Source organism: Tamandua tetradactyla, chromosome X (genome assembly GCF_023851605.1).
Source record: "Tamandua tetradactyla isolate mTamTet1 chromosome X, mTamTet1.pri, whole genome shotgun sequence".
Lineage (NCBI taxonomy): Eukaryota > Metazoa > Chordata > Mammalia > Pilosa > Myrmecophagidae > Tamandua > Tamandua tetradactyla.
The window spans coordinates 120,248,403-120,267,067 of record NC_135353.1 but is presented as its reverse complement, the minus strand read 5'-3'; the positions used below and the strand labels follow the sequence as shown (position 1 = coordinate 120,267,067).

General features: G+C 37.6%; 1 protein-coding gene across 4 annotated transcripts in view; it reads left to right on the top strand.

The window, feature by feature from the left end:
- Window positions 1-18,665, top strand: part of CLCN5 (chloride voltage-gated channel 5) — a 182,170-nt gene that overhangs the window by 148,279 nt on the left and 15,226 nt on the right. For 3 of the 4 annotated variants that reach the window (XM_077145736.1, XM_077145737.1, XM_077145738.1), the window contains 5 exons: window positions 2,958-3,109; window positions 5,340-5,439; window positions 8,719-8,906; window positions 11,860-11,982; window positions 14,371-14,577. In XM_077145736.1, the coding sequence (XP_077001851.1) occupies window positions 2,958-3,109; window positions 5,340-5,439; window positions 8,719-8,906; window positions 11,860-11,982; window positions 14,371-14,577 (770 nt within the window). Of the gene's footprint in view, window positions 1-75; window positions 783-2,957; window positions 3,110-5,339; window positions 5,440-8,718; window positions 8,907-11,859; window positions 11,983-14,370; window positions 14,578-18,665 lie in introns of those variants that run through there. The other variant, XM_077145739.1, reaches the window with a different exon arrangement.

The following is an 18,665-nucleotide window of genomic DNA, read 5'->3' as shown; positions in this document are numbered from 1 at the left end:
GCTATGTAGTGCATTTTTTAAATCTTTTTATTGTATGGTATAACATATATGCAAAGCAAAGAAATAAAAAAGCAATAGTTTTCAAAGCACTCTTCAACAAGTAGTTACAGGACAGATCCCAGAGTTTGTCATGGGCTACAATACCATCCTCTCACACTTTTCCTTCTAGCTATTCTAGAATATAGGAGGCTAGAGGGCTTAAATATATTTTTTATCATCACAATCAACGTTTTTCCTTCTTTTTCTTTGTGAAAAGTAACATATATGCCAAAAAAAAGCTATCAATTTCAAAGCACGCATTTTAAAAAAAAAGCCTTTTCTTTATTTGCTTCTCTCTTTTTCTTAGGATCCCTGATACTATAGATGCTTTTGGATCATTATACTTTGCCTTCTTGGACTTTCTGCTAAATGAGGTCTGAAACTAAAATTTGTCTAGACCTCAATTTTCTGAACTGACCCGACTGGCTCCGGTTTGATGACAATTGTTTAATTGAGACTACATCTTTAAGGCTTCTGTGCTCAGTTAGAAATCTTCCTTTCTCCAAGGCTGGTCCAAGGGTCTGGTCACATGATTCCAACAGTGACATCACATTCTGACTGCCGGGGAACACTGGTGATTCTTTAGGTGGTGTTTGTTCCTGTGAAAGGCAGAGAATGCAGCAAGTACTCTGCGGTTCATTTCTGGTGTCTTTCTGTAAAAGCTCCTCAACCTAAATGATCAAATGCGGGCTGCCAAGGTTATTTCTTCCTTGAGGCAAATAAAAAGAAAGCTGTGATTGAAGGTAAGCAGACTTTAGCCCGACCCAGGGAGGCAGCATGACCCTAGGGAGAAGGGGATCTGGATAATCACAGGCAGTATGTTGTATGATTCTAATCACTTCTTGCTCTTTTAAAGCTGCCTGACAATTTGCATTTAGAACAGGAGACTAACTACAAAGAAGGATGATGCAGTGCTCATGTTACCTAGAGAGGTAATAGGATTCTTTCTTTCCTGTTAGGAAGCTGTTGCAGATCTTCATTTTGTGTTAATATCCTTAGATCTAGGGGCCTCATTTGATATACAGAGTAACATTAGATAGCTGTCTGATGCTTTTTAGAATCAGATTCGCAAAATCCATTTTTTCCCCTCCTAGAAGGAGAAATCTTAAACCAATTTAAGTTTTGAATCTTAAACCAGCCAATTTAATTGAACCATTAACCTGCTTTTGAAAGTAAATTAGTTAAAAAAAAAAAAAAAGAAATGAAAAGAAAGAGAGAGAGAAAAAAAATAGAAAGAAAAAAGAAAAGTAAATTAGTAAATTTCTGGCTGTTTGGTAGTTCATTAGAGAATTGAAACAGCTTGTTTTTTAACCCCCTTGTATACTTTATCCTCTTTCTGCCCTCATTTCTCAGCAGGCTTTTCCCATCCAAGCTCTTAACTACACACCAGCATTAATCTTTATCAGTATGACACTAGACCTGATAGGAAACGCTGGGTTGGTGATTCAGCAGCCAACCATTTTATAGCCAGGTAGGCTTGAAGATATGGAAAGGACTTTGGTTTGAGGTTTCAAGATTAACTTATTCACCTCCTCTACGCCACATCCCACCCTACCCCCAGTATGATTTTGATTCCTCAGTTTTTCCTTTTAAATGTGTGAGTTGCTTGTGAAATGTATGCTGAATTGCTAACCAGGTAGAGCCTAGGGTAGTAGTTCAAACTTACTTTTATGAGAGCACTGAAGTTGTCTGTTGGATGTTTAGAGTGACGCTGGGGATGCATATGGGAGGAAGGGGGTCAGTTCAGGCACACTTTGGCCTTCTCTGCAGAAGGATTCCTTGCCAAACAGTCTGGATAAATCTTTGGCTCTGCCAAGGTTGGCGCTCCGAATGTAAGCTTTGGCTGGCTGAGTTAAATGATAGCGTTACTCTGCATTTTTCCCTCGTGTGTTTTTGCATAAATTCCTCAATACTGTTTTACATTTTGTGTTTACTAACAAAATATTGCTCCATCAAACATTGTTGCACAAATATTTAAAATAAGTTTTTGAAATAATACTAACCTTGTCTGATATGAGTACGTCTTCTGAGTTGGGATACCTCTCCCTCATCCCCACATTCATCTAACTTTGGCTCAGCAGATATTTATTGAGTCTTGGATATGTGCTAGACACTGTGTAGAAGACAATGATGAATCAGATATAGGGCTGGGTCTCAAACTGGTTATATCTAGAAAGTTTTATAAGGCATATCCATAAATAATTGTAATAGAAGTGCTAAAAGGACTTCTACATGGGTAAAGGGGTGTGACTAGGAGAATGGAACGTTTCTTCCAGCTGGAGGATCAGAGAAGGACATTTCATCACTGAGCCATGCACATTCTTTAAATCTCTATTTATAATCATAGATTGTTCTGACATACTCAGAGTTTTCTACCAGCTCATTATATCAGGGATCAAAGTCTTAAACCTATTGAAGGGAAACTTGTACATTCCAGTCAGCTTAACTTTTGAAGAGGGTGACATGCTTTTTTTGAGTTCCCAGTCAGGTAAGAGCAGCCTCATTGGATTGAATTAGTATGATATAAATGTAAAATGGGCCCTTATGAGACGTGTCTGCAAAGACCCTTGACCCTTTTTGTCTCCCTTCCATAACAGAAACTGAAATACCTAAGCTGTTCCAAGCTCCTGTCTTTCGCTTTGAAAAATCCTTTCCCCCTGTGCAGCAGTTCCTTTCAATTCTCATCTGTACTGTCACTCTCATTTGTCCTTTTCCGTTCATGCTGCCTTAAGATACTCATCATTTTGTGACTATACCACAGAAACCCGTGAATGTGATAGATGTTCCCACTGGGTGATTATATGGCTTTAGCAACACACCTTGACTGATAGTTTAAGGGCTCATCTCTTCAGTGCTCAGAAAGGAAGTATTAAGACAGAGTGTTCAGAGTATTAACATCTGTTTCCTGTTCAATACAGAAGACAAGTCGTATAATGGTGGAGGAATAGGTTCTTCAAATAGGATGATGGATTTCTTGGAGGAGCCAATACCTGGTGTGGGGACCTATGAAGATTTCAATACAATCGACTGGGTGAGAGAGAAGTCTCGAGATAGGGATAGGCACCGAGAGGTAAGATGTAAGATGGTTTATAAGTGTTAGGACATACCAGGGAAAGAAGTTGAAGATACATATTCTTTATATTCTTTCCTTTCTTCAGCCCGAGATGTGTCTGAATCTGGTTTCTATTGACAATGTAGGGTTTTACTTTTTAATTTATATATATTTTTAAGGTTGTATATGATTTTTAGTCTAAGATTTTTAAAAATGTGTGTTTAATGTTGATTTATCTTTCTATGGTAATTAGCTGCAGCCCTGAAATGGATATACATACTTATGCAGATAGGTGAAAATAAACTTGTATGGGACAAAATACATTTGAAAGCTCTTCCTCACCTTTTCATCCCCCTTTTATGTTTTTCTCTTAAAGCAGGGATTTTTAAAATGAAGAAAAATCTTTTGTTTCCTTTGAAAGAAATAAAAGAAAAATGTCTCAGATCCCTAATGTTTACGGAAGCATACAGGATAAACTCCTTGATTTTAGCTCTTACACAACCATAAAACCAAAGCAAATTTATGCATTCAACCCAGACAAAGCTGTAAGATCAAGGTCAAATTAAGGGCTTTAATTTGATGTGATGGATAATAGATGGTATTTATTGCTATGAAAACTTCTCAGAGCACTCTGCCAAGGTCATTTGTCTTTAACTTGTTGCTGTGTATATTTAAATCAGTAAATCACACATTCTAGTTTGAATAAGAGCTGCATGGAGAGCTTATTAAAAAGGTAGGTCACCACTGCATCCCCAGAGATTCTGATTCAGTAGGTGGTCTGCTGGTGAGACATTACTTCAGCCAACAGTAGGTATCATTAGTTTTTCTTTCTTATTTCTGTTGTGAGTCCAAATTTAAAATTTTATTTTTTAAGGCTGACCCCATTCCCTCGAGTTCTTAAATTCTTCCTCTCAGAACCAAACAAACCTCCTGAGCAATCAGTTTCAGATCACTTTGAATTAAGCCTTTCCTACCTCCTGAGTGGTTTTCTCATGACCACCTGAACCAAGGTGCCAGGTTGTCCAAGGTACAGCTTTTGGGAAATTCCTTCTAATCCTTGCGTTTGTGATAATTCCACTGAATTTCCTTATCACAAATCAAAAAGGTAATCTCTGTAAAGCATTTTATGTTTTTCATAAGTTTTCTGCTATTTGGGAGCACACATATTCTTTCTGTCATACCAGTTCAGCACACAGGCTTTAGAATTTAGAATCTTGCTAGCTTTTGAATTTCTATCTGTAATTCAAAGTTCAGTTTGTCATCAGTAGCATATTCAACATGATTATTCAAATTGTGAAAGACACCTATGATATGATAAGGACTCGTTTCCCATTATATTAATGATTACATCTGAGACAAATTATGCCAATTAATAATAATTCAAAAACCATTTAAAGTGTGTTTATAAAATGTTTGAAAGGGGCTTTTTGGTCATTAGCTATTATCAGAATGGAAACAATGCCACAGGGAAAAATGTGAAATTGGAAATTTAAAGACATGTCAAAATGAATTTTTATACAGCTTTAAGAAATTTATAATACTTTTTAGTTATTACTTGTGATATTGCTGTAGATGAAGGTGGGGTAGCTAAGTCACAGTTTCAAGGATAAAAAATAGATATACAGAGAAGGGGAAGTACCAGAGACAAAGCTGTCAGAGTATTTGGCTTTAACATTTGGATACCAAAGGATTAAATCAGCAAGGTTAGGACCTAAAGGGTAAAGTTTTCTGCATGTCTTGATAGCCTCAGATATTTACAACAGGTTTTTAAAAATGAAACCGAGCATCCCTGTTATTGTTTAGTATCTATGATCAATAAACAATTAGAGATTTGTTGAGTCAAGGCTTGGAATTTGCCTGACCTAAAGCACAGCCCAAGGTAGTGAACAAACCTCAAATAATCCTACCATTTGTTTATTCTTTGGAAAACAGTCTTACTATTTGCTATGAGTCTAGGGACCATCCTTGTGATATCTGATGTCCAGGGCAGAAATAAACCAATAAACAGAACAGATTGGTGATATAAGAGATTGCCACCTGTATGGTGAAGCCCTAAATATGATACTTATAGGCATTACAGTATGCAAACTTAAGTAAACCTCAATAAAACTCAACCTGGTTGAGAAGTAACTCCAAATTGTTCTCTGGTCTCAGATGATGTGTCTTTGTGTTTCTTTACTCCATTGATCAATTTTGAGATGAAAAAGGATGTGTATGGAGTATATAATGTTTTCTCATTTCTCTCTAGATTACTAATAAAAGCAAAGAGTCAACATGGGCCTTAATTCACAGTGTGAGTGATGCTTTTTCTGGCTGGTTGTTGATGCTACTTATTGGGCTTTTATCAGGTATGGTAAACTATGTTAGTTTTTAAAACAAATCTCCTAAGATTGTGGTATGCTCCTTTGCCACCCCCATGTCGTGAACTGAGTTGAGTGCTGTGTTTTGCTATTTTCCTACCTGAAATTAATTGTTGGTAAACTCTTTGGAAGCTCAGTTTCCCCATCTTCTTGCATATCTACCTTAAATGAGATACAATGAGTAAATATGTTTTAAAGCATTTTATAAACTATCAAATATTGTATGCGTTTTAAGGTATTTTTATCACTGTATTTCAGTACCTTTGTTAAACAGCAATTCTCCTGGAGAATTTTTAATACAGACAGTATAGAGTTGGTTTAGGAGAGAAGTTGTAGAAGAGGTCTTCCTAAGAAATAATTTTTAATGTTTTTAAGCTTCTTTTCTCTTATGAGGTGGTACAGAAAGGCATGTAAGATATGGCTCATACCCTCAAGGAGCTTATGATCTCATTCTTTCATGGTGGTTTAGGGGTATGATAGTATTACCTTTTCCTATAATCTCTATCAACTTCCCAAGCTACCCCAAATAATAATCAATCTTAACTAAAAATAGTATACTTACTATGCACATACAGCTTTAATACAAATTCCCATGGGGGAAGCAGAAAGCCAAGGATACCAGGCAGAGATACCAGGAGTTGTGTCCTTATGATATTAAAAATAGGGCCTAGGAAATGTTCCAAGAAATGATTATGATGATGAATATGCAACTATGTGATGATATTGTGAATTACTGATTATATATGTAGAACGGAATGATCAAAATAGGAATGTCTGCATTTTCTTTGTGGTTTTTGGTATTTAAAAATATTTTTTTTAAAATTGGGCCTAGGAAGAGCTCGGATATTGAGCTAAAATAGGAGTTAAGTGGGAAACCTGGAGATTGATGGTATAAAAGGCAGTTAACAGTACAGATTCTAGTTTTAGGCTACCTGAATTTAATTCCCACCCTCCATCACTTACTAGTTTTGTAAATTTTAGCAAGTTTCTTAATCTTTGGAAGCTTTCATTTACTGATCTGAAAACAGGGATAATAAGAGTATACTGGTATTTTAAGTTTATTGTTTTAGGATTAGAGATACAGCACACATAACACTTAGCACAGTGCACAGTTGTTTTTGATGCTGTTGTTAACTCAGAGATAATGAATGATTCATGAGCTTCGGAGTATAAAAGCAGATGAGAGGGTGGTGCAACAGTGGCTCAGTGGCAGCATTCTCATCTGCCGTGCCAGAGACTTCGGTTTGATTCCCAGTGCCTGTCCATGCCAAAAAAAAGAGCAATTGAGAAATGGCCCATCTGTAGCTGGGTTTTCAAAATTGTCTAGGGTAGGGGTCAACGATTTCTTTGGTAAAGGGCCAGATAATAAATATTTTAGGCTTTGGGGGTTAATTGGTCTCTGTGGTACCCACTTAATTCTGCCAAGTAGCTCAAAAACAACCATAGACAACAGGTAAACCAATAAGCATGGCTGTGAACCAATAAATCTTATTTACAAACATAGGCAGCAGGTAGAGATTAGCCTTCAGGCCGTAGTTTACCAACTCCTGGTGTAGGATGTTAATTCTGCACCCTTTCTGGCTCTCACAGGAGAGAGAACATGGTGTGGCCAAATATGGAGCTAGCTAATAACAGACTGAATTTTGGTCTGTAATGCCAAATATTGCAGAGAGGTTGAAGAAGAAGAAGAAGAAGATGATTGAGAAAAGGTTATACAGTTTAGCAGTTAACAAACTATCAATGACCTTGAGAAACCATCTCAGGTAAATTTTAGGGGTCAGATTTCAAGGGGAGGCAACTGGTGTCAAAGTTTTGGAGATATTTCATAGTCATTGGAAGGAGAGGAGGAGCAAAAATTTGAAATGGTAACAAGGACAATGGAAAGCATTTTATTATTTAGGTTAGGGGAAACCTGATAAAATTTGTAACCAGAGAAGAAAGAGCTGATTGGAAGAGGAAGGAAAAGAAGAAGTAGAAGGGAATAGGATTGATGGTACAGGTGTGAGATAAAATAAGACATGGACATGTGAAACAACCAGAGAACAAGCCAAACTATATACAATCATGTCAATATTCTGAATCCAGGCAATAAAAGTTAGAAGGAAAAGATGGTTGGCAGCTGGAATGGCCAAAAGTATGTGTCAAACAGTGTGTTAGATTTGAATAGGTTATCCAAGTATGTAAATAACCTGTGCTTAACACTTTTAGCATCTACCAAAACATACACATGACACGGCCTCCAGCCTGTTAGAATGTAGGTATAATACCCTCAACATTTTTATGCATTTATTGTCACTAGATGGTCAATGAATATTTTTCTTTCCTTCGCAGACACAGGGTATTTTGTTTTTAGGCATAGGAGAGCAATAATAGGAGCGTGTGTCTTAAGTGCAGGAATAGTCTGAGAATCCAGGGGCTGTGAATTTTATGATGTCTTTACTATTTCCCTAAAGCACAATTCTGGGCCAGTTAATTTCTTTATGCAGAGTTTCATCTGGGAAACAGAAATGATGAGCAGGCCAGAATCTAAATTACTATAATTATCTTCACCCTACCAGTCTATTAGTTATAGTGTGTAAGTCCCCAGTTCACTGTTCTGTGTGTAATTGTTTGTTCCTCACAAAGAAAACTTTAAAATATCCGTGTCCTAATAAAAGGTTCAGTGGGCTTCAGTGGCTACAGAGGCATATAACTAACTGTCCATGCACATCACAGTTTTGTGTTTGTATCCATTCAATTCCCTTGGTCTAGAATACTTTCCTGCTATTGCTCAAATCCCCTTGTCCATGGATAAAAAAACGTGCTATTATCAGCTCCCCACTCAAATAAATATAATGTAATATCGTTAGTGTAGACAAGTCACATTTTCTTGATTTTATGTATGTAGTGAGAATAAAATAATCCTCAGTGAATTTTGTTGTCTTTGTGGATCAGTATACATAATCTCTAAGACAAAGCGGTGTCTTCACTATGTAAATTCAGTTTAAAGGAAAATCCCCTTACCCCTTCATCCCACTCAAACATTTTTCTTTTCCCTAAGTTTCCTTTGCATGGAAATTCTACAGAAATGTTTAATGTGGAGATAATAAGTGAAAGTCAAGCAGACAGGTGGTTAGAAAGAAGTTGCAGATGGAAAGGGAAAGTGCATGCTTGTCTATTATTTTAATTCCTTTTTCCTTAATTTTTCTGGCAAAACTTACTTTGCTACCAAAGAAGAAAGTTTCAGAAATTGCCTTTAACTTTGGCCTTTCCCTCTCCCTAAATCAGGTTCTTTAGCTGGCTTGATAGACATCTCTGCTCATTGGATGGCAGACTTAAAAGAAGGTATATGCACAAAGGGATTCTGGTATAACAATGAACATTGCTGCTGGAGCTCTGAGCATGTCACCTTTGAAGATAGAAACAAATGTCCAGAGTGGAATAGCTGGTCCCAGCTTATCATCAGCACGGATGAGGTAACATGTAGTGAAGATTTCTGAACCACTGACCTTTATCCTGACATTTATTTCATTTCTTGGACTGTATTCATGGCAAACTGTAGGATTCCCACCCCCCACCCCCACCACCTATTTTGCTTTTCAAGGAAAGGGAAGCCAGTGCCAGCTGCCTTTCTTTGTGGTTTAGGTGCAACCTTATTTCCATCCCTTCTGACATGGGGAGTCATTTAAATCTTATACACTGACTTAAACTTTTTGTTTTGTTTTTAACAAGCCTGGAATTTCTTCTAGTTGTTAGCACGTGATGTGGTTGAATTTATCTTTCCCTAATAATTTCAATAGAAATGTCACAGGCACACAATAGGTAAGCTACAATTTCTAATGGAGTGGGTTAAGAATTCATTTATTGTATAGACTCCAAAAGTTATTTTTCTCTGAGGCATTGCATTAGGACATTTAAAAATCGTGATATATTGCATATCAAAATAGTAGAAACCCAGGAATAAAATTACCCATAGACCCATCTTGAGATCAAATCAATATTTTAATTTGTCCTTGTCTCTAGCATGTTTTTTGATGCAAAAAATAGATCTGTTTTTCAGTTCCTTACCTTTCTGTTACCATTCAACTGTATGTTAGATCTCTCCCACTCAAACAAAACAAAACAAAAAACCCCACTCACCTCCCAATTCCAGTCTGATTTCCACCAACTAAAACAGCCATGTTCCCAGCTCACTATTCATCCACTCAATTGGTGAAATGAGGGGGCAAGATTGAGATATATGTTTAGTTTGTATTTTTGAAGTTTATTTTTGTACTGACTTTAGTCCACAAACAATTTGAGGTGGCTTATAAATGCACACACACACACACATAGAATCCGAGTCAAGGGAAAGAAAGGGTAGGGAAGGTCAGAAATAGAGGAGTGTTTGTGTACTATGTTTATGACTGGATATTGACTTGGGGAAAGATTTCAGTAAAAGTGTTAAATATTTGCTGTATGTATGTGCAAGTTTAGGTTTATGCTTCTCAAACTGGGGTAAAGTTAGCTTGCCAGAGGGTAGGTGAAACTACAGGATAAATAATATGTGTCTTCCCAGAGCATCAGTTCTCCCTGAATCTTTGAAGGAAATTTTTGGTCAAAAATTAAATGTAAACAAGCATTAAAAAATGGAATACAAATTTTCCATGTTTGTTAAGATAAAACATGATCTCTGTTTCAGCTCTGCTCCTGGGTACCCCACCCTTTACCCTGATGTCTATTCATTCTCCTAGATTAGGAGTACTTGGGTAGAAAAGTTTGAGAAGCCCTGGAACTTAGGGTGAGTCTGTGTGTGTATATGTGTGTGCACGTGTGTGTGTATCATTGCCTTACATTTTGAAAACTTTTATTTTTTTAAGTAAGTACAGCTTCACACAAAGTTGCAAACAGATTTGTACAGCAAGGTCTCATATACCCTCACCCAATTACCCCCAGTGGTAACATCTTGCATAACTGTAGCATGATATCATAACCAGGAAACTGACATTGATAAAATCCAGAGTTTATCAAGGTTTCACCAGTTTTACCTGCACTTCGAGTTTGAGCGTGAACATGCATGTGTGTGTGTGTGTGTGTGTGTGTGTGTGTAGTTCTATGCAGTTTTATCACTTGTAGATTCATGTAATTGCTGCCACAATCAAGATTTAGAATTGTCCCATTACCATAAGGCTTCTTTGTGCTACCCCTTTATAGCCCTGTGTTGTGTTTAAATGTTGCAACAGTAACTTTTGAATGGGAATTTGAGATTTGCTCTTGAGTTACACATTTCTCTGGCTCCTTTTTTATGAATGAATGCCTTCCCTGGGGGAATAGTCTAGGTTTTAAGGAGTTCTGCCTCTAGCCGGTCAGTTTGAGTAACTTTCCCTTTCACTCCCTTTCCCTCTTGTCTTTTACCTATGGAGTCTCCTTCCTCCCTAGCTACATTTGAAAGGTAAAGAGATAACAATTGTCTCTAGAGATTAAGAGGGACTTTCTTTTTTTGAAGGACTAAGATAATGGAAAACCTGCATCAAAATTATAACTCAGAAAAAAACCTGAGCTTTCTGGGTCTCCTTGTCTAGGTCAAGGAATTATTTTAATGCTGCTTTTTGTTTTATTAAACCAAAAGTCGACCGAGTTTTATATTTCATGTAGTTTGAGTGAGTTTTAACTCTTAATATTTCTACCAGCAAGCATAATCTAATGTACATGATTTTTTTTAAGGAATGACTATTTGTAAGCTCTTTCATGACAATGAACCCTTTCTAATGATCAAAATTATCATAGGAAAATAGTCTCACAAATATATTCTCCCCATTTTGAAAGTAGCTAGTATCTGGCTTCTTGCTGGTTTTGTTTTGTGATCCATGCCAGAAATTTTCTACCACATATACTTGTCACTGTCTGTGGTAGCAAAATTCTCTCAAGGATGTAGTTCTTTTCTAGAGATCTTAATTGTGTATTCTAAGGAGAAAAGCACCCAAGAATTTTAGTAAATATAATCTACTCTGAAAATCTGACGCTAAGGTAACTGGTCAAAGGTCTTCTTTTTAAATGTGCAGCCAAGTTTCAGCCATACCGATAAAAGCACTGTTAGGACTCTTGATAAAATTGGCATAGAATCATATATAGTCAGCAGTAAAAACCTATCAAAGCACTCATATAGAAAGTGAATGTTGTTTCAGGGTTTTCAGTTTTCTCTACCTCTTTTTCCATCCTTAGAATCCATCGTAAATTTGCTTTGGGTGTGATGGAGTATCTCATTTGCAGTTGCAAGTGGACTGACAATGTTTCATTAGTTGCTTGGCTAATAATCTGGAAAGGAACCTCTTGAGCGATTTAATGTTGGCCTCTTCCCTATGACCTCCTTTCCTGACATTCACTGCTCAGACGAAGCATATGCATTACGAAGGATACCCAGGCTAAAACAAACTTGTTTCTTTTTTCCAGGGAGCCTTTGCCTACATAGTCAATTATTTCATGTATGTTCTCTGGGCTCTTCTATTTGCCTTTCTTGCTGTGTATCTTGTCAAGGTGTTTGCACCTTATGCGTGTGGCTCCGGAATCCCTGAGGTGAGTCTCTAAAATGGTTTATAAATTGTAGCAATAATGAATCCTTTTTTTGTTAAAACCCTTTAATATGTATTCCAGCATATGCCACAGTTTGGTGAGTATTAGGATCAGATGCTGAGGCAGTCTAAGGTATCTCTATATCTTTCCTCAAATCTTCTCCCAGCCTAGTCTATCTGGAAATTAAAGGAAATTGATTCTGAGCCTCCGGAGGGTTCCTGCTGAATCAGGCTCCTGAACACCTCCCACAGTCCCTACTCAAGAAGCTCCCAGGGTAGACACCAAGATTCTGGCTTCAAAAAGTAATGGTATTGTCAACTTTGTTAGAACACAATAAATAAAACCATTTTGCTACGTTCCCCACAATGAGATCTGGGCTAGAATGGGGAGGGGAGGTTAAAACCTTATTTCTAATTTTTTTAAATTTAGATTCCTTGACAATGACTGAAACTACGAAGATTTTAGGTTTCTGAGATGATCTTATCCCTTTCTATTCCTGACCAAATAATAGTCACAGCTTTCTTTGCCAGAGAATCATGGCTGTACCTAACCTTTAAAGTCATTTCAGGGGATTAACATTGCCGTCTCAGAACATATCTCTTGGCAACCATTTTGTAAAGTAAGGAAAACACCTATTCTTCTCTCTCCACCTCTCCTTTTCCATATATATATTCACATAGTCCCATGGCCAAAAGAAGAAAGAAAGAGAGAGAGTATAGGTTATCAGGTGAAGGCCTATTGTGAAAGTTCCTAGATTGTAAGCTCTTATAGCAGTTATATCTATCCCAGAGTTGCAACTGTTATTTCTAAATTCTGAGATTCTGAGCTCTTTGTGTATAAACTGGTTGTTCCATGGAACTTGGGGTGTTTGTGTGACACCTGAGACACAGAGCTAGAGTTTTACAGCTATGAAAGTCAGCATTATCCCATACAGCAACTATAAAAAATACTGAGAAAGTGATCAGACTTCAATTAGAAAAGCTGATCTGGGTAGGACTAAGGTAAATCAGACTAAAGGGTAAAGGATGATATTGACTGTATTTTAAAACTTCAGCTTCTGTATGAGACCAAAGGAAGGGATGTTTATTTGGTGCAAAATTTATATTTTCATAGCACAGTATCTAATTTAACTTGTATGGTCAGCTTATTCAAACAGCATAATTGCATGACATGAATAGGGAGATGAGATCTTCTTGGTTTGTACAGGTTGGTGAGATGCCCTGATACATTCCGGTGTAAGCAGGATAGATGATAAAAGGGTATTTGCAAAGTCCCCTTGAGGGACTGGGGAAAAAGGTGGAAATATTTGAACTTCCCCACTTGGGGAAGATCTGATATTCTCACAAGCATTAGGGACTGCCAAGTTGATGGGACAGGTCCTCAATCTTGGGGTTTGCCCTTATGAAACATTCCTGCAAAGGAAAGGCTAAACCTACTTATGATTATGCCTAAAGCTCACCCCCAGAGAACTTCTTTTGTTGCTCAGATGTGGCCTCTCTCTCTAAGCCAATTTGGCATATGAACTCACTGCCCTCTCCCCGCCCTACGTGGGACATGACTCCCAGGGGTGTAAATCTCCCTGGCAATGTGGGGCGTGATTGTAGGAGATGAGCCTGGCCCTGGCATCATTGGAATAAGAAAGACTTCTTGACCAAAAAGGGGAAGAAAAATGAAACAAAGTTTCAGTGGCTGAGAGATTTCAGATAGAGTCAAGAGGCCTTTCTGGAGGTTATTGTTATGCAGAATATAGATATCCCTTTTCAGTTTTTGCTGTATTGGAATACCTGAGTTTGTTGAACTGTATCCAATAGCCTTGATTCTTGAAGATGCTGGAATAACCATACAGCTTTTAAGGTGTGGATATGTGAGTGTGAAAACCTTATGAGTGGCACTCCCTGTATCCAGTGTATGTACAGAAGAGTAAGAAAAAAAGCACAAAAAAATAAATAAATAAGCAATAGTAGGGTCTTGGGGTTATGGGATGTTTTTGGTGTTCTTTTGTGCTTTTATTTTTATCTTTGTCCTTATTTTTATTGTTTTCGGAGTAGCAGAAATGTTCAAAAATCTATTGTAATGGTGAACGATGATACTGTGAACCACTGATTGTACACTTTAGATGATTGTATCTCAATAAAAAAATCATTGAAAAAAAGAAAGAGAGAGGTAAAGAAAGAGAGAATGAGAGGGAGGGAAAGCTAGATATATGAAAGCTTGAACAGTTTTTGCCTTCTTGAGCTCTAGGGCTTCCTCCCACACCGGGATCAATGTAGGATAAAATTTGCATGCTGCTTGTTCTAAAGGTGTAGTTTCTGTATTGAAGTCCAGATTATTGCTTCTTAGTCTTGTTTTCTTGCTTAGTCTAAATTCAATCTCTCTATTTTTCACCTGCAGATAAAAACTATCTTGAGTGGTTTCATTATTAGAGGCTATTTGGGTAAGTGGACCCTGATCATCAAAACTATCACACTGGTGCTGGCAGTATCATCTGGCTTGAGCCTGGGCAAAGAGGGCCCCCTAGTGCACGTGGCTTGCTGCTGTGGGAATATCCTGTGCCACTGCTTCAACAAATACAGGAAGAATGAAGCCAAGCGCAGAGAGGTAATAACAAGTAGCTTTAATATACTCGTTGATGAGGGCATAAATCGTTCAGTCTTAGGGCCAAGAATTTGGGGATTCTAGCAATGTTAATGCAGATACCCTTTGGCTTAGAAATTTGCATCCTGCAGACATCCTAGCACATGTATGCTAGGTAGATATGTAGGGATAGTCAGTGCAGAATTTGCCAATACACTAAAAAACAAATACTCTAAATATGCATAATAGGGTCTGATGGAATAAACAATATCCTGTCCATACTTTGGAATACTATGCAACCATTAAAAAGAATGAGATAGCCCTATGCTTACTGACATGGCAGTATGCTATAAAATACTGTTAAGTTTAAAAAGCCAACTTATGAATAATAATAAGCCAATTTATGATTAGTGCTTTAAAAAGTGTATATATATGAACTTAGAAATATGTCTGGGAAGTGAGTTTACCTCAAATTGTTAAAAATGGTTACCTCTGGAAAGTGGGAAAGTGAAGTAATAGTAAGGAAGTTAGGGCTTTAACTTTTTTTAAAAAATACATATTTATTGAGCATTTACTGTGTGCTGGGTAGTGGGGCAAGGCTCTGAGGTTACAGCAGTGGGCAAAGGTGCTTTAATTTTTTATTGCATATAATTATATTCAAGTATGTGTTTCAAATACAAAATAAGTTATAAAAATAGTAGAAGATTTTTTTAAGAACTTGTTTACTTCTGTGAAGGAATAAATATACATGCAGTACATGTTTCAGGTGCCACTTTTTTCATCTTTTATTTCTACCCAATGCCACAGTGAATAAGATACTGTGTATTAGGGTTCTCCAGAGAAACAGAATCCTGTCAATTCTCGTATATGTAACTATTACGAGTTTTTTAATAAGAATTGGCTCATGCAGCCATGGGGATTGGCAAGTTCAAATTATGCAGGACAGGCTGCAAGTTGGAAACTCAGTGAAGGTGATGATGAATTCCCGAAGAGAAGCAGGCTGGCTGAAGTAGAGATAGAAATTCGTTCTGACTGCTGAAATCATCAGCTCTCTTTAAGGCTTTTGACTGATTGACACTTCTCTCATTGCTGAAGGCAGTTTCCTTTGTTGATTGTATATATAATCAGCCAAAGACACAATCAACTATTTACTTAAATCCGGGAAATATCCTCACTGTAACAATCAGGCCAGTGCTTGCTTGACCAAACTGGACACCAAAACCTGGTCGAGTTGACACATGAAATTAACTGTCACATTCTGTATTGGTTATCTCTCTGCTTTCTGCCTCAACCTCACTAAATTAGGCCCACTGTAGCATCTCGAGTGGTTCTCATGTTTATGTGATTGTTAATGTACATTATTTTGAGAATGAAACATTTTTTAATCGAGAAGCTGTAGGTTTACAGAAAAATCAGTGGAAGATATAGAATTCCCATCCCCCCCCATTTGTAACTCCTTGTGTTAGTGTGGTAAATTTGTAACAAAGCATGAGAGAACATTTTTGCAATTGTGCTATTAACTATGGTCCATAGTTTACATCAGGGTTCCCTCTTTGTGTCATACAGTCCTGTTTTGTTTTTGTTTGTTTGTTTTATTTTTACTCTGGCAACATATATTCAACCTAAAATTTCCCCTTTTAACCACATTCAAATGTATAATTCCACGCTGTTAATTACATTCACAATGTTGTTCTACCGTCACTACCATCCTTTGCCAAAACATTTATATCACTCCCAACAGAAAACTCTGTACAGTTTAAGCATTAACTCCCCAGTTCCTACCTCTACTCGGCCCATGGTAAAACCTGTATTCTAGTTTCTGACTCTGAGTTTGCTTATTCTAATTATTTCATGTCCCTGAGATCACACAATATTTATCCTTTTGTGCCTGGCTTATGTCACTCCACAAGATATCTTTATGCAGTTGTAAATGTACATTATTCTTTTGCTGATGAAGAACATTTTGGTTTTTTTTTTTTTTTTTGATGGTTGAAATTGTTTATTTTTCTCCTGCTATAATGAAGACTTTTTGAAAATCGTCATTCTTGCTCTACTCTTCTTTGAATTACAAAGAAAGCCCATGTGGTATGGGTCAAGACCAAGGTCATTTCATTAAAAAGGATTTTTCACAACCCTAGAACCTAGAAATTCATTCTGAAAAAAGTTTAATTACAAAGACCCAGAAGGAAACTCAAAGATGCTTGAATTTCAAATATGGAATACATTTTGACAGTTCAAGAGGGAAAGTTCTTGGCACAGTTAGAAAGGAAAGGAAGGCTAGCAGGAGAGAGAGAGGGAAACCTGAATCAATTGTTTAGCTACCTGCCATATGGTAGAGGGACATAAAGGTAGTATTAAATTGGCACGCTGGTTAAACAGGAATAAATATAATAGAAGTTAAAGAGTTTAAAGACCATTTTAATGGGCAAGAAGTTAGTAAACTATTTCTCATTGCTGTGTTCGTATGGGTGGAAGGTGAATTTGAAAGTGTAGGTGGCTGCTTACTTTCATTCCATAAAATTGGCATTTTTGTTCTAACAGTTCATTAGAAAATGAGATGGAGGTTTGATTTGGCTTTTTCTCTGTACAGAAGTTGTATCTTTTCTAAATGGACTCATGAATATTGGGATCTTTAATTTACTTCCTTTTTTTTATTTAGACTTTCCAGTTATATTTTTCTGTTGTCACTATCAGCAGCAACCTTTTTCTGTCCAACAGCCATCTCAAAGTGGGCAGATGATTGAATGTAAAATAGAGATTTGAAAAGGAAGGGTTGGCCAGACTCCATTCTTCAATATAAAATTAAAGCGAACTAGCCAACCTGTTTTTTTCTTCTTTATAACGCATCCTAAACATCATCACTGAATTCTCCTTTCGCAAATTCCATGTTTGCTGTACTCTTCTCAAATTAAAGCCATTCGAGCCATGAATGTCTAAGTCTTCTAGTACCATAGATCTCACTCCTTTCTTCCCTTTGTTTTTCTCTGGGAGAACCCTTCTTACTTATTTTGTCAAGTGTAAGGCCTGGCCCGGTAGCCTCTGGCTGGAAGGCCCCCACCCAAACTAAAGCCGTGAACATCCGGGCATACAGCTGTTCAAACTCAGCCAATCAGGACCTGCCCTGACAAACAAAGGACCCTCACTGCACACAGCCCGTAGCTATGCCCACTGCACACGGCCGTACCTATGCCCACTGCACACGGCCCGTAGCTATGCTCACTGCACACAGCCCGTAGCTATGCCCACTGCACACGGCCGTACCTATGCCCACTGCACACGGCCCGTAGCTATGCCCACTGCACACGCCCGTAGCTATGCCCCCAGCCCTAAAGCACGCAAAACTCCTAACCTACCACAGGAGGCCCCGTAGGCATCGTCAGCACCCCCACTAGCTAGCCTATATCTAACCCCGCCGCTCCTAGGGGGCACGACTTCCCTGGCCCGCATCCTGAGCACCCAGACCCGGGAACTTCGCCCCGAGACAATGAACTTTTTAATCTCAGACTCAGTTTTTCTGATTTCTTAGTCAGCTACCGTCTAAAGCCTGACACCAAGAACCCCTTTATTATTCAAAATTTTTAATTTTAACTTTTTTTAATCTTTCTCTTTAAAACACTTGCTTGCCACCCCACTCTGTCCACAGCAAACAAAATCCAATGAAAGGACTTTATCCTTCTCTTAATTTTGGTTTGTTTACAATTATTAGCATTTGTTGTGTACATTTTCCATGTATCTGCATGGATACATTCAAAGATTGGCCCTCTGAATATATTTGTGAACTCACTTGTGCTCTGTGTCCATTTCTTTGTCTCTTATTTTCTCACTCTGACCTCTTCTTCCTCTCCCTCTCTTTTCTGGCTCCTTTCCTTGCCATACCTAAATATACATAGGTCTTCCCTTCAAAAATCTATATTCAACCTTGCTTCTAACTGCCTTCCTATTTCTGTTTCCATAGGTAACTGAACATGGAGTAAGACACATACATAGTACAGGAAACCCTAAGTACTTATCATGTGAATGTTTCAGAATTTGCAGCTCCGGAATAGCTGAGAGCCAAATGTATCTTCAATTTTGTATTCTTACAATTCTCCTTAAAATCTCGTTGAGGAAGT